Source organism: Peromyscus maniculatus, chromosome 3, assembly GCF_049852395.1.
Source record: "Peromyscus maniculatus bairdii isolate BWxNUB_F1_BW_parent chromosome 3, HU_Pman_BW_mat_3.1, whole genome shotgun sequence".
Lineage (NCBI taxonomy): Eukaryota > Metazoa > Chordata > Mammalia > Rodentia > Cricetidae > Peromyscus > Peromyscus maniculatus.
In genome coordinates, this window is record NC_134854.1 from 59,615,483 (window position 1) to 59,638,252 (window position 22,770).

General features: G+C 51.6%; 1 protein-coding gene across 1 annotated transcript in view; it reads left to right on the top strand.

Annotated features, from left to right (window-relative positions):
- Positions 1-22,770, top strand: part of Podxl (podocalyxin like) — a 42,251-nt gene that overhangs the window by 13,481 nt on the left and 6,000 nt on the right. The window contains exons 3-5 of the mRNA XM_076566089.1: positions 18,736-19,443; positions 20,938-21,161; positions 21,366-21,437. Coding sequence (XP_076422204.1) covers positions 18,736-19,443; positions 20,938-21,161; positions 21,366-21,437 — 1,004 coding nt within the window. The remainder of the gene's footprint in view (positions 1-18,735; positions 19,444-20,937; positions 21,162-21,365; positions 21,438-22,770) is intronic.

Sequence of the window (22,770 nt, forward strand, 5' to 3'; positions counted from 1 at the left end):
GACTAGCTCTAATGTTCCAGTAACATTGGCTTTGAAGGGAGCCAGCCCTAAGTGGCTTAGTTGGAGCTACTGACTTGGTTTGCTGATTCCCCATCCAAAGAAGTGCAGACTTGGTGCCCTCTGGAGGGTGGTCACACTTTCTCCTCCTAGGTCCAGCCGGGGAGTTAGGCCGTGCGATGTTGGCTTTCTTCTTGTTTGGGAGCCAACAGTTGAGATGCTGAAGAAGCGAAGTCTTAGCAAGTGGTCCCCCCTCCTCACCCTGCTCCCTGCACAGGGGTGGGGAAGGTGTAACAGGGAGGACTAATTTGCAGCAAGAAGCTCATGGATGTCTTTCCTGGAAGAGGGATTTCTGCAGCACAGAACACACAAAGCTGGGAAATCGGAAAGCTACACTTGTGGTCACTTGTGGTCACGACCTCTGGCTTCCACCTGGTGAAAGGCAGTCATTCCCTGGGAAACTCACAGGCTCCATTTCACAGACAGAACACTCAGCCTGGTTCCCAGAGGTGACTGTCCCCACAGCTGAGGATGCAGGACTTCCCCCTGGCTTCATGCCTTTGTTTGTGTCGGGCCAAGAGTGGAGGCCGGTCCCTGGCAGAGGCTTCCAGGATCCACTGCAAAACTGTACACATCTGGCTATGTTCACGGGGCAGGGAGGTGGTGTGGGAATGATGATAACGCGCCCCCTCAGGAAAATATTTTCCGAGGTTGTTTTTGAACTTAACCGTGAAGGGAAGCGTGAGGGGTCAAATGCACATGTGCTTTGACTCTGGAAGTGTGAGTGTGCCCAAGGTCAAGCACTAGGCTCTGCCGGGAGGAGGGGATATGCCGATACCACAGCGCCCCACACATCAGGCTGCCATGGAGTATGCCTGAAGGAGAGTGTAGCCATTCGGGTTCCCCTAGAGATCCAGTCCAGTTTCCTCACCTAGCCATCCACGTCTGTAGTTGGCATCTCCTCGTAAACGAGGGAAACAAAATAATAAAGCAAGGGTCTGACTGGCATAGGAAGGCTCTGTGTCTGGCCGATATGAGAACAGGACAGAGGTTCTCTGTGTAGTCCTGGCTGTCCTAGAACTCGCTCTGTGGACTAGGCTGGCCTCGAACTCACAGAGATCCGCCTGCCTCTGCCTCCCGAGTGCTGGGATTAGGTGTGCACCAGCACCACCTGGCAAGAGGTAGGCTTTATAATAGGTGAATGTGTAGAAAATTCCAGTGTGTGTGTGTGTGTGTGTGTGTGTGTGTGTGTGAGAGAGAGAGAGAGAGAGAGAGAGAGAGAGAGAGACAGAGAGAGAGAGAGAGAGCAGAGAGAGAGCATTCACACCTCTGTCTTTGTGTTTCAGTGGTTACAGGTATGTTAATACATTACCATTGCCCAGCCAGGACTCTGAGCTGGTACCCCAGTCCACAGTAGGGTCTTGGAGCCTGGGTTCCTGCTTGGCTCCACCTGCCTCCAGTCTCTGAGGATTTGAGTCCTTTAATGTTTTCCTCAAGGTGTATACTTTTTCCTTTTTAATGTTCATTAAAACATTAAAAGGGTGGATAGATATTTCTTGTCAGACAGGAAATCCAGGCTCCAAGGGGCCCTTGCCCATGTAGATCGCAGGCCTCCCTTGCTTTCTCTGAGGTGGCCATCAAAACTGGGCGCATGACAAGGTGAAGGGCTCCTTTAGGGATTGCTTCTCCAGGTGCTGTCTTCTGTTGTGACTTTGTCCAGCAACCTGTGTTGGCAGGTGAGGGTGTAGGAGCAAGGCAGCTGGGCCTCACCTCTGTTCCTGCCCACCACTGGCAGCAGGCAGGCTGCTCCTGGGCAACCTGCCCGGACCAACTGACCACGATTCACATGGCCAGCAGCAGGCCAAGAGATTAGGAGGCCCCGGGAGGGTTCTGTTGGAGGAGAGCAATGGCGCATTCTCCCTCAGGAAGAGCCTAGCCCTTTCTGGGTGGCCGGGCAGGCTGGCATCCTTAGGTGAAGCTTCCAGGAGAGGCAAAAGCAGCTGGACACCCTCTTGTGAGGGGCAGCTTGAGTTGTGACTGGAAGGCAGCAGAGACAGAGAAAGCAGCTGGACACCCTCTTGTGAGGGGCAGCTTGAGTTCTGACTGGAGGGCAGCAGAGACAGAGAAAGCAGCTGGACACCCTCTTGTGAGGGGCAGCTTGAGTTGTGACTGGAAGGCAGCCGAGACAGAGAAAGCAGCTGTGCCAACCTCACAGGTAGCTGCCGGGCGGAGCTGGGCACAGGATGGCATTCCAGGCTCTCCTCTTACCGTCCTCTCGGAGTCACAGAATGTTTCTAAAGATTCTTGCTGAGGCCTCGTGGGCAGAGCTGGCGTGAGGTCTGGACAGCCCAGTAGGAGGAGAAGGGTCCCATGCACAGTGGGCCCCAGCCCCCGCCATTCGCACCCAGTCAGGTTTCTCTCTGTGGCCACTCCACTCAGCTCTGCCTCACACCTTCTGGCTGTCACTCCGTGGTGGGGACAGGGGAAGAGTTCTCTGGAGCCAGCAGCCTGCTGTAAGGTGGACTCTGAGGCTGAGTGACCCTCGGTTTCCGCATAAGGCACTAAGGGGTAAAGGAACCCAGCTAGCCAGGCTCGACAGCTCAGTGACCTCTCCCATCCCTTCTGATAAAACTCAGAGGCCCAACAAGGGCGATATCCCATCCCACCTGGTGCTTCTCAGCCCCCCTCCATGGGAATGGGAGCCCCTGGTACAGCCCCTCTTCCCGCGCTCTACAGGGTCTCAGCAATGGGCCCAGCCAGCCTGAAGTGAACACAGATGTTCGCGGGGCACAGCCTGCGGTGTGCATGGCACTGCTCTTCATAATGGCCTGAGGTAAACTGGAAACTATGGAACCATGAATCAGCAGTAGGATTATTATCAAACGGAGGTGTGTGTGTGTGTGTGTGTGCGCGCGCGCGCGCGCACGCATATCACAACCTGTGCCCCAAGCCAGGTCCAGTCACCTATCCTTAACAAGCCAGTTAAAAGTGGAAGGCAAAAAGAGGATTTATTCAATGTGGCCACATTGGGAAGAGGGACAGAGATAGGGCTCCCCACTTGTCTGTCTTTGGGGTTCTGAAGTGAAGGACCAGAGATGTGCACATCCAGTCGGTATTGGCCAAGGTGTGGCCCCACCCACCATTGACTTATCCCTGGGCTCCAGGCCCATCCTGCAAAGTGGTCTGATAAGTTGTTGACCTAAGAGAAATCTCTCTTAAGGAGACAAGCTCCCTCTCTGCCTGGTGCCCTTTCCTTCTCCCAGCCTGCGCTTCCTGGGGAAATGCCCGTTTCTCTGGGGTCCATTGTTTGAGCAGTCTGATGGATTAAGAGACAAGTCTCTCTTTAGACTATCTTGATTTCTGTCAGGCGCTTTACAGGATACATACATGCATACATACATACATACATACATACATACATACGGTGGGGGGGGCACATACTCGCACAGTAGAACACTGTAATAATGAGAATCAAAGTTGTTGATTGACAGCCACAAACCACGAGAGGGCCGACTGGTGAGGGGGTGTGATGGTGGTGGTGGTGGGAAATTCAAAAAGGCAGAATGGGGCTGGAGATGTAGTTTGGTCATAAAGTGCTTCCCTAGTGTGTGAAGTCCTGGGTCCAATCATCAGCACCTCCAGCTTTGGGAAACGGGGAGGGAGTACGAGACAGGCTTGTTAAATAAGACGTCGTCCGGTTTCACAGTCCGCTTTGTGATGTGCTGAGTCCTTTTAATTCCGTGTGTGTGTGTGTGTGTGTGTGTGTGTGTGTGTGTGTGCGCGCGCGCGCGCGCGCGTGCATTCATGTGTGTGAGGATGGACATGCCAAGATAGGAACCCTGCCATCTATCCCAGGTCTCTGATGTTATCACGAGGCTGTGGAACACACTGTATTGCATGCTGAGCTGCACACCTTTCTGTCCTGGGAGCAATGCACCTAGAGGCCAGACATCTCTCAGAGGCAGCTCCTCCAGCCATTGGGAGAGGAAGTGTTGTCCCAGGCCCGTTTTTTAGACAGCCAGGCCAAGAGGATCACTTCCTGGTCAAGCCTCTCATCCCCAAATTGCCCACAGGAGTCAAATCCCCGACTTGGTCACCCAAGTGTCTTGGTTGGCGTTCTCATGAACATGGGAGAAATAGGAATCTGGCTTGGGCAGACTTCAGCTAAGTAGGCAGCCTCTGCTTGTGGTGGAATATTAGCATGCTGGAGAGAGCCTGCTGCCGATGGCGGGGTCAGGAACACCGGGGGTTGGGGAAGCTGCTGCAGATGTGAAGACCACACTCTTCCTACCCCATCCAGATCTGGATGACTGAAGTTCAGTTGACATTGCCTAGAAGAGGTCTTGCCTGCCAGTTAATATGACACAGAAAACCGGGCAGCCAGGGACCTCAGTGAGACAGATTGTATGTGTGTACACGTGTGTTTTAAATTCTTCTCTCATACAGTATGTCCTGAGCACTGCCTCCCTTCTCTCCATTTCCCTTCAGAAAAGAGCAGGCCTCTGTAGCTGGAGAGTTTCACTCCAGCTCCCACCAAGCCCCGACCGTCCCGCAGCCCACTTATAAAATAAACACACAGACGCTTATATTATTTAAACTGTTTGGCCTAATGGCTCAGGCTTCTAGCTATCTAGTTCTTACATCTTAAATTAACCCATTTCTATAAAGCTATACCTTGCCACATGGCTCGTGGCTTACCAGTATCTTACATGTTGGTACTCCTGGCAGTGGCTGGCAGCGTCTCCTGACTCAGCCTTGGTGTTCCCAGAATTCTCTTCTCTGCTTGTCTCGTCTATACTTCTTGCCTGGCTACTGGCCAATCAGCATTTTATTTATACAGAGCGATATCCACAGCAGGCCTCCCAAATATTAGGCAGAGCTTGGGGAACCCCTCGGATTGTAGGAGCCAGAGGGGTCGAGGACACCACAAGAAAACGGCCCACAGAATCAGCTACGCAGGGCTGGTAGGGGCTCACAGAGACTGAAGTGAATCACGGGTCTGTGCTGGGTCCTGGGTTGCAGTTGTTTGGCTCGGGGGTTTTTATGGGACTCCTAACAGTGGGAGTGGGGGTGTCTCTGACTCTTTTGCCTGTCCGTGGGACCCTTCCTTCTTCTCCTACTGGGCTGCCTCGCTCAGCCTTGATATGAGCGGGACAGTTTTTAAAATAAGGAGGAAGAGGCTCTGGTGAGGCTGCCCTGGGACCCACGCAGCCAGGTTCCAGTCACGTACTCTGGTAGGGAGGGAGGGGAAGTGGAAGGTGAGTTAGGTGCAGTGACCTGGCGGGTGCTGGCTGACTTCCTGTCCCTGGTGCCAGCTGGCACTGAGGTCCCCTGGAGAGCCAGGGTGCATGGCCCCTGCTGGCACCTTCCCGGGAATACACCGGGTGTCTACAGGGACAGAGTGCAGGTGGCAGGGTTGGCGAGGATGGCCGTAGTCCCTCCCACCTAAGCAGTGGGGAATGGTGGTGTTGGTAACGGCCGCACAGAGGGGAAGGATCCTGTGAGGGCGCAGCGTCACGACATCAGTCACCCCTCTGAGGTCTGTTGCTGGGCTGTAGAACTTCAGGTTTGTAAATTAATTTTGACTTTTCCTTTCTGTTGAGTAGGTGACAGGTTGGTTGTTTTCTCAGGAGTTGCGTGCGTGCGTGCGTGCGTGCGTGCGCGTGTGTGTGTGTGTGTGTGTGTGTGTGTGTGTGTGTGTGTGTGTGTTTCTGTTTGTATTGTGAGGCGTTGGCTTTGTTTCAGATAGCAGGCATTGGAGTGGCAGCATGGGGCTCTGGGGAAATCACAGAGCTGGATGAAAGCGCAAGCCTCAGTCCCCAGACCCAGGAGAGATCCCGCGTCAAAGGCCTGCCAACGACTGCTTTGCCGTCTGGAGTTGTAAATAAAGTTTTATTGTGATACAGCCGTGCTGTAATTAATTGACAGTGTCGGCTCTGATTGCCTTTGGGCTTACCCCGACAGAATGTCTGCAACAAGGACCTTGGGACTTAGAAACATACGCTGTCCTCTTCTGCTCATGGGGTGTGTCACTTGAGCATGGGGGCAGGCAGCCCCAGAAGCCTTACCTAAATGTCCAGTGAGCAGGGTGGTGGCTCAGAAATCCATGTAAAAGCTGACTTAACCTGTGTATCACACAGCATGACACAGCACAATGCCAGGAAGCTGCACTCGCATGCTAAGGGACCTTAGAAACCATCTGCCCACTTCACAGACGTGCCTGGGGCTCAGGGTCAGAAGGCGCTAGGACCCTTCCTCTCCCCCTACTCTATGGAGTTACCGTAGCATTTGCACACAGCCTGCATAGATCCTTCCATACACTACAAGTCACCTAGACACAGGGCTGTGTGTGTGTGTGTGTGTGTGTGTGTGTGTGTGTGTGTGTGTGTGTGTGTGTGTCTGTGTCTGTCCGTGTCCTTTGATCCCGCCAACCCAAGGAGGACTGCAGCAGATCCAGCTTGGTCTCTGTCCGTTGGCCTTTCATTTCTGCTATAGAGGTGATGGCTTGGAGCGGTGAGTTGGAATTGAGAAGGAAGGAGAGGCCAAGCAAGTGTCCGGGTGGAGTCCAGTCCCGCTGCCTTCCTGCCTGCCTTCCACACGCCCTCTTCCTGGGGCATTCTTTCCAGTTTCCTTTTCTGCTATTAATAGTGGAGGTGGAGTCAGTCCCAGGTCTGGGAGCAGCCGGGAACAGGAGGAAGCAGGCCCTCATGGAAGGTTTAGGCAGCACCCACCTCTCCCTGGGGAGGAGGCCGAAAGGGCCTTCTGCTGCATCCTTCACCCTGCTGGAGCAGCTACCCCAGGCTGATGGAGCCTTTCTCCAAGCTGGTAGCCGCCAACCTCTGCCTTGTTCTCCATCCCCACCCCCCTCTCTCAGTTCTGGGACAAGCAGAGAAACAGACTGGCCTGTCTCTACTTCAGCCATTTCCTTGACACACCTTGATTCTCACCACCAGCACCAGCACTGGGTAGAATGCTGATGTTCTAGCTACAGATCGCCGTCCCTCTGTCCCAACTCATTTGCAGAGTCATCTTTTGGTACCTGCAGGAGGTTGGCGCTAGGACCCTCCCCCTCCCCCCACTCTATGGAGTCAGTTATTACACGGCATAGCACTTCCCTGCATAGATCCTTCCATACGCTTCAAGTCACCTGGACCCAGGGCTCCACGCATTGCATCATCACTAGGGTTGGAAGGCTGTCTTTTTTTCTTTAGATTTATTTTATATGCCTGCATGTATGTGTACTATGTGCATGTCTGGTGCCCCTGGAGGTTAGAACTGGAGCTGTAGATGGTTGTGAGCCATCTTGTGGGTGCTGGGAACTGAACCCAAGTCTGTTGCAAGGGCAACAAGTATTCTTAACCACTGAGCTGTCTCCAGCCCCCCATGGCTCTAGAGGGCTAACCATGCACCCACGTCACTTACATAGACCGAACCACCCTGGGTTCCACTAGTCCACCATCAGAGCCCCCACCTGATGCATCTTCTCCCTTCTCCCCTTTCCAGGCGATCCTACCCTTCCACTTTCCCATCCAACTTCTAAGCAGCTGACCCCTCTGGAGCGGAGGCACACAGTTGGGCTGATTGGGTTCATCTTAGACTGATGCGCTGTGCTTCGGCATCACATGCTACCCAACAATCATGTGTTCCTTGTCTAGTATAATGTTTCTGAGAGTGTGGTCCTCTGACCAGCAGCATCGGTCAGTGGGGACCCGAGAAGCAGGCAGACGGTCACACTCGAGTCCCTTTCTCCCATGGCCGCTGTTCCCACTGGTCTTTTGCAAACCCTCCTGGAGTTTTGATGCTGGCCCAGGCTTGAGAACCACCCTTGCAGTAGACTCTTTGGGTTTTTTGTTTTGTTTTGGGTAATGATTACTCAAAATTCAGCAGCTAAGCAATGTTTTCTGCTTCTATCCCTAAGGATACATTTTGGCAATTTTTGAATTTTATAACCAAGTAAGTGTTCCTTTTGCTTGCTTTCGGGACATGGTCTTTCTGTGTAGCCTAAGTGGACCTTAACCTGAGTCCCGCTGTTGCAGCCTGCTGATGCTGGTTGGGACGTTCGGTGCTCACTGTTCTGCTCATCTTTCAAATAAGGAGTCTTCTTGGCTTTTTTTTTTTTTTTTTTTTAATGAATTAATGCTTGTAAATGTAAACATAGTCCCCTCATGTTCCTGTCCTATCGCATTCAGGTTTGTGAATACAGTCACAACTTATTTATCACAAACTCTGTTGATAAACATTTATTTTTTGTTTATTGTCTATGTGGAGTCAATATAAAAACCAACCTTAGGCTGGGTGGTGGTGGTGCACGCCTTTAATCCCAGCACTCGGAAGGCAGAGGCAGGTGGATCTCTGTGAGTTCAAGGCCAGTCTGGTCTAGAGAGCGAGTTCCAGGATAATCAGGCCTACACAGAGAAACCCTGTCTCGGAAACAAAACAAACAAACAAACAAAAACCAACCTGAGGTGTTTGTGGAACTCCTTAGGGTAAGCATCGAATGATGAGATCAAAAGTTGAAGGTTGAGAGAGCTGTGCATGCCTCCCCTTACTTCACAGCACTGTACTATTTTGCACAGTGTTTGTGCCAGTTTTCACTAGTCCATATGCTTTTTTAAAAAGACCAGCTCTTTAGCCTTAGAACTAACATCGTCAGTAATGCCATCATCACTCTGAGTGGTCTTTGCATCACCTTCCTTTGTACCTGGGTCAGAACTTGTCGTGGACAGTGTTTGTGTCTGTCTTCCGTACTTTGCTCCATATTCTTGCTACCAGCTGTCTGGCTTTGTAAGTTTTAATGATTTGGAAGGTATGAAATGACAAATCCTCCTTTTTATTTCACATTTCCTTAGCTACTGATATTTCCTGATGTTCATGGGTTATATGTGCCTCCCTCCCCGCTCCCGTGAAATATCTTGTGTTAGTGGTTTTCTATTGTAACAAAATGCTCAAGAAAAACAACTTAAAGGAAGCAATGTTTACTTGGGCTCACTGTTTCAGAGGGGTCTGTGGTCACTTGGCTCTGTGAGTCTGAGCTGGTGGTGAGGCAGAGCTTGAGGGAGGGGAGGGAAGGGGAGAGAGGAGACTAGATAGGGCACAACTCTGGTGACCTACTTCATCTGGGGATCAAGTATCCAACACAAGCCTTTGGGGGAGATTGTCAAAGCATAGCATCTGCCCACGATGTCTCTTTTCTATTGGGTTTCCTTTTAGAGACTTTCTGGAAGAGAGTGACTGGACTCTGGAATCGTGTGAGGGTTTGTTCTGTGTCTACTTAGTGCTCCCCTCCATCAGGCCTCACTCATGGGTACTCATTCTGATGTGGGATTGCTGTTTCAAATGGCCCACGCCTGGCTGTCGGGGGACTTTCAGGTGGATCCCTCGTTTGGCTGGTTTCTGTCTTTTGGACTTGTTCTCTTTTTCTTTTTCTTTTCTTTTACACTTCCCCCTGACATTCTAAGATGTTCCAAGCTTAGCTCGAATCCTCCTCTATCAGCCGTAGAAGCACAGACCATTCCCCGAGGGGCCCTGGAGATGTTCCTGGAGGATGACATTAGGCACAGTCTGGACCCGGGCTGTGCTGTGTGCTGCTGCTTTGCCACTGCCTCTAGGTGCTGCCAGGGGACAGAAATCTGTCTAGCTGTACATATATTAAAACTTGAGCTCATGAGCTGGCGAGATGGTTCAGAGGGTAGAGGCGCTTGCTGCCAAGACTGACAAGTTGAGTTTGACTCCTGAACCCACAGGGGGAAGGAGAGAAGTGACCCTTGCGAGTTGTCTTCTGACCTCCAAACTCACGCCCTGGCACTCCTTGTCACACAGCAAACAAACAAACAAACAAACAAACAAACAAACAAACAAACAAACAAACAAGCGGTGAAAGCATCAGTTCCTGCTGACATCTCCGCACTCAAGAGTTTGTTCGGCCTCCTCATCCCAACGCTCTCTGGCTTGCATCCCTTTTGAACGGCAGCAGCTTTGGACCAAACTCCATAGCGAACTGTGGAGTTTGCTTTTCTAAGTGGTCAAAGTGTGCTTCACACAAGGGCATGGGTTATGAATGTCAAACCAATTTTACCTGTAAAGTAACTAAACAGAACACAGAAAACAGGAGCCGGGCTCTCCTTACTGCAGAGGGAAGCTGTTCCCTCCGCCGTTCAGTGAGGCTGTGTGACGTGTTTGGAACTCAGCTGACTGTTTCCGTAGACTGCATTAGCATCCCGCTTGGTTCGCTTTTCACTGTTTGCATCAAGGAAAGCCGCTTCTTTGAGGTGCCTGGTTGTGCTTTGCCTCAGTGCGTGGATGCTCCCCCTTCTTCAGTGTCTGTATCCGCCCATCCGTTTTCCAGCCCTCCAGCTTAGCCTTCCCATGATACCATATAGGTGAACTCAAAACTGTTTAGCCTTTTGGCTTCTTTCATTTAAAAAAATACGTAAATTATTTATATAAATGTACATTTATGTATATACATTTATATACTTATGTATTTGTAAGTAGAAATATATATATTTTAAAAGCTGGTGTGTTGATACAGCCCTCAATCCCAGCACTCTGAATGTGAAGAAAGGAGGATCATAAGGTTAAGAATAGCCTGGACTATGTAGTGAGACACTGTTTTTTAAAAAAAAAATGGAGGCTTGGTCCATGGAGGTGGCTTAGTTAGCGGGTAAAGGTGCTTGCTGCCAAGCTTGACAAACTGAGTTCAATCCCTGGAACCAGCATGGAGAAGGAGAGGTCAGATTCTGAGAAGTGTCCTCTGACCCCCACACACATATGCGATGTGGTGTATAGTGTGCCTGCACACTCATGCACACAAATAAATATAAGTAGTAAGTGTGGAAATAATAATAATAATAATAATAATAATAATAATAATAATAATAATAATAACAAAAGGTCTGTGGATATAGCTCAGTGGTGGAGGGAGCCCTTGCCTAGCATGTCCAGGTCCCTGGGTTCAGTTGTCAGCACTGCAACAGAATTAAGATGAATGACTAAGCTGTTTTCCAAAGTGCTGATACAACTTGCATTTCTACCGTGTATGGAGTTCGCTTTAACCTTTGCGTTCAGCAGTTCTAGTAGACAGGCAATGGTGCCTTGTAAATTTAACTGGGATTTGCCTCATGATTAATGTTGAGCATCATATGTGTTTATTTTCTACTGATCTATCTTTGGCAATTTTTTCTTTTTCTTTACTTTCTTAAATTTTATTTTATTTTTCTTTTGGAGGAACAGGGTCTCACCCTGTGGCCCACACTGACCTCAAAGTCTCAGCAGTCTCCTGCCTCAGCCTACTGAGTGTTGGGATCATAGGCATGTGCATGCCGCCATGCTCTTATTGTTGTTTTAGATGACCCCCCCCCCCCCGCCCCGCCCCCGTGAGCTTGGCTAGGTCTCTCACTCAGGAAGCATGGTAAGAAGGGACAGCTTTGTTTTTCCCAAAGCACCCAGCCGGTCTCTCCCAGTTTCTGCATGCCAGAGCTTATTTGGAGACATCATTTGTTAGGTAAGGGAAGTTCCCTTCCATCCCTAGGTCACTTACAGAGGGTTTTCTCTCCCTACCTCCTCCCCCCACCCCACCCCTTCTCTTTTAGTTCCAATAAGAGGGGGCTGGAGAGATGACTGGGGTTAGCACTTGCTATAGAGGACCTGTCTGCACTTCCCAACCCTGGCTGGCATCTCACAAATCCGCCTCCAGGGGTTCCCATGTCCGCTTCCGGACACCAGGCACCTTCACTTACGTGTGTGTGTGTGTGTGTGTGTGTGTGTGTGTGTGTGTGTGTGTGTGTGTGTGTACTTACACATGGGTACACACAATTAATAAAATGAATTGTAAAAAGTAATTGGGAATAAGATGATCATAGGTCTTTATTTTGTCAATATGGTGAATTATGTTTTGTTTTGTTTTTAATGCTGAGCTATCCATGACAAATCCCACTTGCTCAAGGAGTGCTGTCATTTTTAGGTATCGGGGGTTTGGTTAATCGTTAGGTAAAGCCGCTCCATGACTGTGGAAGTGGCTATCATGACGAGGACAGATGGGCTTGGGGAGGATATAGAAGAACTCCTGCTCAATGTAAAATTGGGCAGCCACTTTGAAAAAATAGTTTGGCAGTTTATCAAGACGCTAAATGTAGCGTTTCCATACAGTTTGGCATTTCCACTCTTAGAGGAATGGAAACCCGCGTCCACATAAACACTTAAGACACAAATGTTCCTGGAAGCATTGCTCACAGGAGGCCGATGGCAGACACGGTGCAGACTGACTCGGGAAAACACAGTCGAGCCACGTGGTGAGACTCTTGTCAGCAGTGCTGTGGGATAAAGAACAGGCAGGGCCTGTAGCAGGGATGGAGTGTGGGGGAGACGGTACCGAGACTAGCTTGACAATAAGGAACGTCCAACGAGCCACACCACAGAAAATGTCCCGAAGAGGCAGATCCACGACAGTAGATGAGTGGTTGCCATAGGCAACATCGGAGCTGTTTTCCTGCTATGTCTTTAGTGTGAAAGTTGTGTTGGTCCAGCAGGGTTGGGCTTAAAAATCTGTTGTTGCTATGGATACCTTTAGTTCACTAGAGGCTGGGGAGTACTCCAGAAATGCCTGCTTGTCTCCCTGCACAGCTGTAGGTCTTTCAAAACAACAACATTATTTTAGATGTATATATATATATATATATATATATATATATATATATATATATATATATATATATAGAGAGAGAGAGAGAGAGAGAGAGAGTGCTTGCCCGAAAACATGCATGTGTATCACGTGCATGCCTGGTGCTCACAGAGGCCAGAGCAGATCATCCAGTCCTCCAAAACTGCAGTTACAGATGGATGTGAGCCACCATGTAGTCCTGGGAGTTGAACCCAGGTCCCCTGCAAGAGCAGCAAGTGCTCTGATCTGCTGAGCCGCCTCGAGTGCCTATAGTTTTTTGCGTTTTGTTGTTTTCCTGCTCCTAGGAGCCTGCCTGCCTTTTTCAGCTTCCCCAGCTCGTTGTATTGTTAAAGCCCTCTGCCAGCATTGTGAGGCAGGGGAGGGGACCTTCTCTGATGTTCTGATTAAGTCCCACTCAGGAAACGGTGGCTTGGGGGTGTGACTTTGCCCAGAGTGCTTTATTCTTTTTTGGTTTTTCGAGACAGGGTTTCTCCATGTAGTTTTGGTTCCTGTTCGGGTCTCGCTCTGTAGACCAGGCTGGCCTTGAACTCACAGAGATCGGCCTGGCTCTGCCTCCCGAGTGCTGGGATTAAAGGTGTGCGCCACCGCTGCCTGGATTGTGCTTTATATTTCTCAGATGTTGGACTATAGCCCCTGGAGCATCCTGTGGTGTTGTCATTATTTTTAGTTATCTTTTTCTCGTTGGGCATGGTGTTGTCCAGTGGCAGGAGATGGTAAGTTTGAGGCTAGCCTGGGCTGCACAGTGAGACCCAGTCAAACAAAACTCTTGTGTGTTTGGTGTTGCTGTTGTATTTCAGTTTCGGGTTTCCTTGATTTTTGTTTTTTATTGGCATTAGTTCATTCCATTTTGTTTATTGTTTGTTTGTTTTCATGATCAAATCACAGGCCTTGGTTTCGTTCCCGGCACCACAAAGTTTAAACAAAAATTTACTCAGTCCTAAAGAAAGATCAGGGTAAGCGTGAATCCATCCTCAGCATGCTTCACCCCATCTATCACATGATGGTTTTCCTTGAGCCCAAGCCTAATGGTCCCAGGGAGCCTTGTTCTCCATGTTCAGCTGGTTGGGTGCTCACATCTAGCCTGCTTCTAGATAAAGTCATGCTGACGTCACCCAGGGGTGGTCTGCTACGGGATCATAGCTTATTAGGGGAGAGCAGGTCCGGTGGACAAGGCTTTGCCTAGTGCGTTTCATGTTCTCACCCTCCAAACCCTGTTTATTTGAGGCTTATCCTGAGGTAAACACGAGAACAGCTTCACAGGCAGTATCTGAACAGTGTCACAGGCACGGGTTACAGCCTGTAGTTTGGAAGGAGCAGGGAAGGAGAAAGAAGGCAGCTTGCATGGACCCCGAGGGATGAGGCCATAGCTGCACTGGTGGGATGTGGCTACCGTGGGCCTGCCTGCCTGACTCCACTGGTCCCCAGGGCTCACGTGTGGTCCATTCTTTCTCCATCACCCCATGACTGCTCCCTGAACTCATGACTAAGTGGCTGCAGTGCAGGCAGGTGGCTAACACACACACGTTCCAGATGTGTGTGCTCCCTGCAAGCCATGCTTCCAGGAGCAGCGGCCTGTGGGGGCCCGGGTGCCTTCCTCAGAGCCATGCCAGACAGAGAGCATGCTAGCTGTAAGCCAAGTGTGGAACACAGGGCTCCTAAGATGCGCTTGTTTCCATTAACTCTACATGCTACTAAATAATAAAGCAGGGGGAATGTGGGTAGCACCCAAGGGGGTTCCCTGCCACACTCAGTCCTAAAAGGAAGTGTAGCCACTTACCAACAGTGTCCCCAGAGACCACACTCCCAGGAATGAATGTGGTCTCTATTATTCACAGAATCAGTGGTGTAAAATGGCCCTGAGCGGTGGACCAATGGCCTTCCCAGGTTACCTCAGAGGAGGATTCGACGCTGTTTCTGACCTACCTAAAGCATGCAGCATTGACACCTGTGCTTACACGGAGTTGATTGTGAGGGTTTGCAACTGAGTCTCCTGCTTTTCACTATCCTGCTTTCATCCTTGATGCTGTGATAAAGCGCCCTGACCAGAACCAAACCAAACCAAACAAACAAACAAACTTGGGAGAAGACAGAGTTGATTTAGCTTACATACAATTCTAAGTTAGAGTTCATGCTTTGGAGGGAAGTCACAACGCCAGGAGCTTGACAGCTTGTCACCACACCCGCAGTCACGAGCAGAGAGCAATGAGTGCACCCTTGCTTCCTGATTCACTGTTGCTAGCTAGATGAAGCTAGCTTCCTCCTGTCTTATAGTTTGGGGCCCCGTCTAGGGAATGGCGCTGCCCACAGTGGGCTGTGTCTTCCTGCACCAGTGAACAGTCAAGACAGCATTGCACAGACAACCTAGCCCAGGCAGTCCCTCAGTTGAGGCTTTCTTAAAGTGTTCAAGGTTGTGGCAAGTTGACAGGCTTGGTGGGATGTGGGGGGATAGGTTGGGAGGAAGAACAGTAAGTTCCCAGAGCGACACATTCACGTCCTTACCGTGAATACTGGGAATGTGACCTGAGGCATGCGCAGTCTCCGCGGGTGTAGTCAGGTTATGACGGGGTCACACGAGTAGGGTGGACTCCACCGGTGGACCCAGGGGTCGGCTGTTTGCTTTGGGCTGGGACTCCAGGTTCCCCTCCCCTGAAAACCAGAGGCACACGGGGAACAAAAGCCCCGCGTTGATGGAGTCACAGAGCCACCGTGACACAGCTGCCAGCCACGGAGTGCCACGAACCGCGAGGAAGAAGCGATTTTACTGCAGACCTTCACAGGGGATATGTTGGCTTCAGACCTCTGGAGGTTGCGGGGGTGGGCTGGGGGGGTCAGTACATTCATGTTCCTATGAAGCCACCTTTCAGAGAAGAAACGTGTGCTCCACTGGAGGTAACCTGTGCTCCACTGGAAGTACTTGTCTGTGGGAGCACTGACTCTTGGGAACTAGATAAGTGGTGGTATTCTCCAAAACCAGTCAACATAGCTCTCACAGTTTTTATTTTTTTTTTAAACGTGTGTGTGTGTGTGTGTGTGTGTGTGTGTGTGTGTGTGTGTGTGTACTATTACAGAACAACTTGCAGAAATTAGTTCTTCCACCGCGTGACTCTCCGGAATTAAGCTTGGGTCATCGGGCTTGGCGGCGGGTGTCTCTACCCACTGAGCCATCTTGCTGGGCCTGCTCACTCATTCTCAAGAATACACAATGCTTCGCTACGGTTCTGAAACCCTTTGGCAGATTGTGCAGACTGCTGCCACTCTGGTCTTCCCGCCTGGAATGCCGAATCACATACATCTTCCCCCGGACACTCTACCCTGTCTCTACGCTCAGGGAGTTTTTTCCCCACCCTAGCTGGACTCAGTGGAGCACAGGCTACTCCAGGAGAGCGCAGGTTCTCCTCTGAAAGGTGGCTTCCTAGGAACATGAACAGAACTAAGAGGCACCCGAACACACCAGCATGCATGTATACACATACATGCCCACTACCCCTGCCTGCCCCCCAAATCCCCAAGATGGCGGGAGAGTTGAAGCTGGGACTCAAGTAGCCCAGACTCTCCCTGAACTCTTACGTAGTCAAAGATGGCCCCGAACCCCTGATCTTCCTGCCTCCTCTCGCCTGCTAGGGTTACAGGCATGCTCCTCTCCACACGTCTTGTTTTTGTCCTTAGTTTAGCTAGTTTTATTTTGAGAACCAGGGTCTCACTGTGTAGCCCAGGTAGGATCTGAATTCACCATCCTCCTGCCCCAGCCTCCCCCCAGTGCTGGGACTGGAGATGGGCGCCACCACACCTGGGTCAGATTGCTCTGCTGTCTGTGTCCTTCAGCCAGCCCCACCAATGCCAGTTCATCTAGAATCCCATCCCTTAGTAGATTTTTGGCCGCCTTTGGCTCCCATAAGGCCTGATGGCGCCACACTTGACACTGCCTTCTGCTTCTCAAGAGGAAGGTAAGTGTGGGAGACTGCGATCGGCTTTTAATGGAGAAACACACCCCCTCCTCAGGCCCGGCCCAGCCACAGGTAGCACCGCCTTGGGGCACTTGAGCACAAGCTGCCGCCATCGTTCCCTCCCTGGCGAGGTTCAGTTCTTCCCTCCTCAGCAAGGTTCGTGCCCCAGGTTTTGCGACTGACACCTGCCTGTGCATCCAGAGAATACCGGGCGGGCTACAGCCTGGCCTTTTCAGTCCGTAATAGGAAACACATTCTGGTTCTGGCCAGTCTTGTGGGGTGGGGTCTCGTGGAGACGGAAGTGTAGGCTGGCCATGGTACCCCTTCTGATCACAGCCTCGCTCACCAATGCCCCTCTCACTGCACCCCTGGTTTTCTGCCTTGCCCTCGTGGCCAGGCTGGCTTGATGAAAACCCGGTCTGAATCCAACCTCCGCTTGTCTCTCGCGTCTATAACCCCCCTCTGGTCGGTCACCAGTCATTCCTCTGAATGGTTGATGGACGCCCCCTTGTCACCTTCAGATCACAAAGGCGAAAGCATGGCTTCCTCACCTGGGGCCATGGCTTCTTTTTATGTGTAAACAAGACTCAAGGCCTTAGTTTGGCCTTTGAACCCAGGTCCCCTTTGACCTAGGATATATATATATTTTTTTTCCTTTTTGAGATGGGGTCTCACGCAGGTAGCTCTGGCTGCCATGGAACTGTAGACCAAGCTAGCCTGGAACTCGCAGAGATCCTCCTGCCTCTGCTGGTATTCTCCTCCCAAATGCTGGTATTAAAGGCGCGCATCACCACACCAGGACTAGGATATGCTTTTGAAAAGACCCTTGTTCTCTTCTCAGAACTGCTGTGGGCAGCTCACTCCCTATAAGGCCCCTCCCCATTCTCTAAGCTCCGTGTGCACATCCGTGTCTTCCCGTAGTCCCTTCCCCTGACTTGAGACCTGCACATTTTGTTGTTTTTTCCTTTGAAGAGAACTCATTACCACAGCATTCTTTTTCGCTTAAAGGTCGGTGGAGGGATGCTGTTATGGCTTCGCGATGCATTTGAGTGTCAAGTTGGCAAGGGCTGGGCTATGTTGGTTAGTTTTAACTAGCAGTTTGACACAACCTAGACTCATCTGTGAAAGAAAGAATTAATGAGGTAATTCATTATCTCAATCAAGTTGGCCTGGTGGGCGCGTCCGAAGGAGATTGTCTTGATTGTTAACTGCTGTAGAAGACCCAGCATCTTGTGGAACCCACTGTTCTCCAGGCAGGGGCCCTAAATAGTTTAAGAGACTAGCTGGGCAAGCGAGCGAGCGAGCGAGGACCCACGCTTTATCCTCCTTGCTTTTGACTGTGGACAGGATGCCTTAAGTTCCTACTTTAACTCCCCTGATGTAATGAACCAGCCCCCCTTTATTCCCCAGAGTTGCTTTTGGTCAAGATCAAAGCAGGAAACAGGAAACCAGGACCACTGCCTCTCCTGTCCATCATCATCCCGTGCCCCATCCCAGCCCTCTCCATTTCCTGTCCTTATTCATTCTTCCTGCACTTACCAAGTCTGTCTTTCAGTTCTTCTGTCTCTGTGTCATCTCCCTGGGGCTGTAGCTTCTGGGTCTTGTTCAGCATAGGTCACCACAAGCCCTGTCTGTAACAGTGCCCTCAATACGCCTTCTTTTAATCCACTAAAGGCCTTTCTCCCCCGACCCTCTCCCCACCTAGGCTACGCTGCCGCTGCCGAGGTAATGGCGGCGGGGCACACTGCTGTCCCTCAGCACAGCCCACAGTGGGACCTTGTGAGTGTTGGTGTAACTGCAGCCTGTCATCCGTTCCCCCCCCCCCCAAAGGCCACATGGCTCTTGCCAGTACTTGATGCGGAGTCAGCAGCCCAGAAAGCATCGCTCTGTGTGGTCTTTTGGAGACCAGGGCTTCTGGGTGCTAAGGGGGCAGCAGAGCCACGTGATGGACTTGAGGGGCTATGCAGATGGAGACTGGTGAAGGATGCAGGCTTCAGCAAGGCAAATGCCAGAGCTGGGGGGTGGGGGGGATCGATGCACCTGGGGATGAGCTGGAGACGTTCACAGACACTCCGGCTAACACCTGGCTTGCTTCTGTGTTGTCTTTATCCACAGCACCGCAGGCTAGCATAACTCCTACAACCAAATCTACAGCTGCTACTACAACCAAATCTACAGCTGCTACTACAAGTACGAGCAAGCAAGACTCTCCGGCAGAAGACTCTCCGGCAGAAGACTCTCCGGCAGAAGACTCTCCGGCAGCACCGGCTAGCACAGCGTCGGCAAAACCCGTAACTAGTGGCCCAGGGACAACTACACTTTCTTCAACCCAGACAACCACTGCTACATCACCCAAAGCACCGATCCCAGGCTCATCTCCAACTACTACTACAATGCAAAATACTACTACAGGCCAGCATGGTGGCAGCGGAATTACTGTGTCAGCCTCCAGTGGCCCCCAGCAGGACAAGACGGACACAGTAACGCCTCCCGGTAGCAGTGCCCACCCTGGTAGCAGTGCCCCCCTTGGTAGCACTGGACCGCCGGGCTCCTCTGGAGGCAGGAGCGGCGGCAATGCCACCACCACCACGGTCCCTCAGGAGAGTGACCAGATGACCACGGCAGCCTCCTCCCCGACTCCCGTCCCCTTAACTACCTCAGAGCTTCCTCCTGCCTCCACAACAGCCAGTGCAGCCAGCCCTGGCCAGCCTATGGCTACTCCTGCACAAATCACAGATAGCCATTCTGCCAGGTTTACCAGCAGTCCCAGCCCAGTGGCCAGCTCTGACTTCCCCGTGATCCCAGGAAGACCTACCACACATGGTAAGTCATTTTTGGGCATCTTCCCCCACCCCCTTTCTCTTTTTCTCCTCTTTCTTTTATTCCCCTGCCCCTCTTTCCCTTTGTGTTTTCTGAGACAGGGTTTCTCTGGGTAGCCCTGGCTATTCTGGAACTCACTCTGTAGACCGCCTGCCCCTGCCCCCTAAGTGCTGGGATTAAAGGTGTGTGCCACCATGCCAGGCTGCTTTTGTTTTTCTTAAGAAGTGAGAAGGGCTGGAGAGATGGCTCCGTGGGTAAGAGCACAGGCTCCTCATACAGAAGACCTAGGTTCAAGTCTCGGTGCCCACGGGGCAATTGACAACCATCTGTAGTCATCTGGCACCCTCTGCTGGTCGCCGTGGGTACTGCACACATGCGGTCCATGGACAAAAATGCCGGTGGAGCACTCACGCACAGAAAAGAAATCTTAGAAAGATAGAGGATCACGGCAGCGCATTTTCCCATACTGTAGCTCAGTTGGAGTTCCGAGGTGTGTGTTGGGCTTTAAACATTCTGCGTGTCTCCTGCCTTCATCAGACCTAGCCGTGGGCTCCCTTTGTAGCAGCAACAGGGCTAACAAGCCAGAACCTGTGTGGTTGTGGTGCAGGGCCTTAGGATGCTCTGGCAGCCCACAGTCAGAAGCACATCCGCCTGACGACCCGAGTTGGATCTCAGGGACCCGTGTGGTGGGAAAGGAGGGCCGACACCCGCAAGCTCGCTGGCTTGCTTTCAGAACTTGTGGCATGTTATTTACCGCTGTTTTCTACCTTCCCCTCCCCCATCCCTCCCACCCTCCCTTTTCTGAGACTGGCTGGCCTGGAAAGAACTTGCTGTGTTCCTTGAGGCCTGGCCTCAAACTCACAGAGATCTACCTGCCTCAGCCTCCCAAATGCTGGGGTTACAGGCCTGCGCCGTCCATCACACCCCTTCTTATTTCCATTTCCCTCTATTTATTTGTAAAGTGCCAGTCTTACCCGGGTACGTTAGCATCAGAATCTATGGCCAGATCAGGAGCCTTAAAGTTCTGACTCCGTTTCTGTGCCTGGGCGCGTGCACTGGGAGCCAGTGGCCACACACACCCTGTGACAGAGCGGGATGTCTGTCCAGATCCCCCACACTTCCAGCTCTGCCACATGACCTCGGGTGAGTCACCCAGCCTCAGCGACCTTGTTGATGAATCTGGCTGTGAAGTACCCTCCTAAAGGAGCCAGTGCCTTTGAAACAGCACAGCCCCCGAGACACACACACACACACACACACACACACACACACACACACACACACAGAGTGCCCTGTGTATGTTAGCTGAGCCTCCACCCGTGGTTCAGATAGGTTAACTGTGTCATCCTTTCTGTGACTTCTACTCAGTTCTTACCTCATCCGAGTCTGACTCATTCCGTACCATGGCCCAGGCCCCAGGTCTTCATGCCTGCCCCTTATTCCCCCATAGCCGCTGGCTTCAGCTGGCCTCCTCAGCCTTTGCTTTGTCTGTTGCAGCACCGCTGGACTCCTCCAAAGAGACCCCTCCCCCCATCACCGGCCAGAGGCCAGGCACCTCTACATTGCCTTTATCCACACCGCGGCAGCCTACAGGGTCTCCGGGGGGAACTGCGATCGTGCCTGCCACCGAGGAATTCACACGTTCCAGCTCTAATGTGACTCCAACAGCCCCTCAAGGCCCCAGCACACCCTCTCCTACCTGGACTTTCAGGGATTACAAGGTAATTCTAGCAGCAGGTGGGATGAGAAAGCCCAGACTCAAGGGGAGTCTTTTCCGGGCAGCCAGGTGCATTCCTGGCTCTGAAACTGGCCGGCCAAGCCCGCACCTTGCCCTGGGCACTCCTGTGCCGCCGGCCCTCACGAAGGGGAGACTCAAAGATGAGCTGACTCTGTGCCTTAACCCTTCACCTCTTGACCTCTTCCAGCTGAAGTGTGACTCTCCCGTAAGCCCAGACGAAGGACTGCTGGTTCTGAATTTCACAGGAGCCAGCCTTTGTGTGAGTACACACGCCCGAGCCCCAGCCCACCCCTACAGCCCATCCCAGGCCACCAACTCCCCAAAGGGAGCAGACTTCTGAGTCAGGCCATGCACACAGGACTGCTGCAGGCCGGAGCAGATGCAGACCCTCCCCTCAGCTTTCCATGCTCCAAGCGGTCTGAGAGTTGAGAGACCCTGGTCACAGTTCGTGCGTGCGTGCGTGCGTGCGGTATTGGTAGGTTAGCTGGGCCATGTGGCTCAGGCCTCTTAATTCCAGCTACTTAAGGAGGTGAGGTACCATGGCTGAAGTCTAAGTCAGACTTGGCTCCAGAGTGTATTTGAGGCCATCCCTGGCAATTTAATGAGACCTTTCTCCTTAAAAAGTAACAAGAGTGCTTGAGATAAAGCCTTTGACTAGCATATGCCAGGTCCTGGGTTTACTCTCCAGTACCTCAGAAAAGAGTTAAGTTCTGACTGATGCCCCTCTGTCCTGATGGTGGATTCTGATTCCCCGGTCCTCTGCATAGCTGTAGAAGAGGGAATAGCAATGCCTACAGCTGCCTTCACACTGCCGTCTGCTGGGGCCAAGGGGTTCCTTGGGCTGCACCGCACACAGCCTTTGATAACCTCAGGACGGGTGGTGGCTGGCTTGTTGCTGCCCTCTACTGGCCAGTGCCAATTTTTGCAGCCACTTCTGGGAGCAAGAACTGAAGAGTTTGGTCTCTAGGATGGAGACCTTGGGCTCTGCGGTTGTTTTCTTCCAAGGACTCTGTTTTGCCGACGCTTACGCAATGAGCTATAGAAGCATGCATTTGACCATCAGAGGTTTAGAGGAAGCGGTGTTGTTCTGGGGTGAGCTTTGGAGAGAAGGCAGGAAGAACATCGAACCCCCGCCCCTGAGATGATGTTTTAGGCTGTGTAGCCAGTGGGAAGAAGCATTCCTTCCCTTTTCTAGAAAAGGAAGATGGAAAGCGCTGGATTCACTCCTGGTGATGGAGTAAATGACTACTAAAGGAAACCACACGTGGAAAGTGTAGAGGGTGACCTGTGGAGACCTACAGAATGCTGGGGTCAAGAGTTCATGTATTCATCTCGGCCCCTCATCCAGAGCCAGGAAGGGAAACGTCAGCGCTTGAGCCTGAACTGGCAGTATTGAGTAAAAGCCTGTACCTTACAGCTCACAGTCAGCCCCTAACGCCATGTTTCTGTGTTCTTTCGGCTTGGGTCTGTGTAAGCAACCCAGTGGCCACCCCCAGAGCTCCAGACTGCCCACTCAGCGTGTCTTGCTTTCCCTGTCAGCCTGTTTCGGGCCACAGCCTTAGACTATAGATGGGAGCAGGGGCATTATTTGG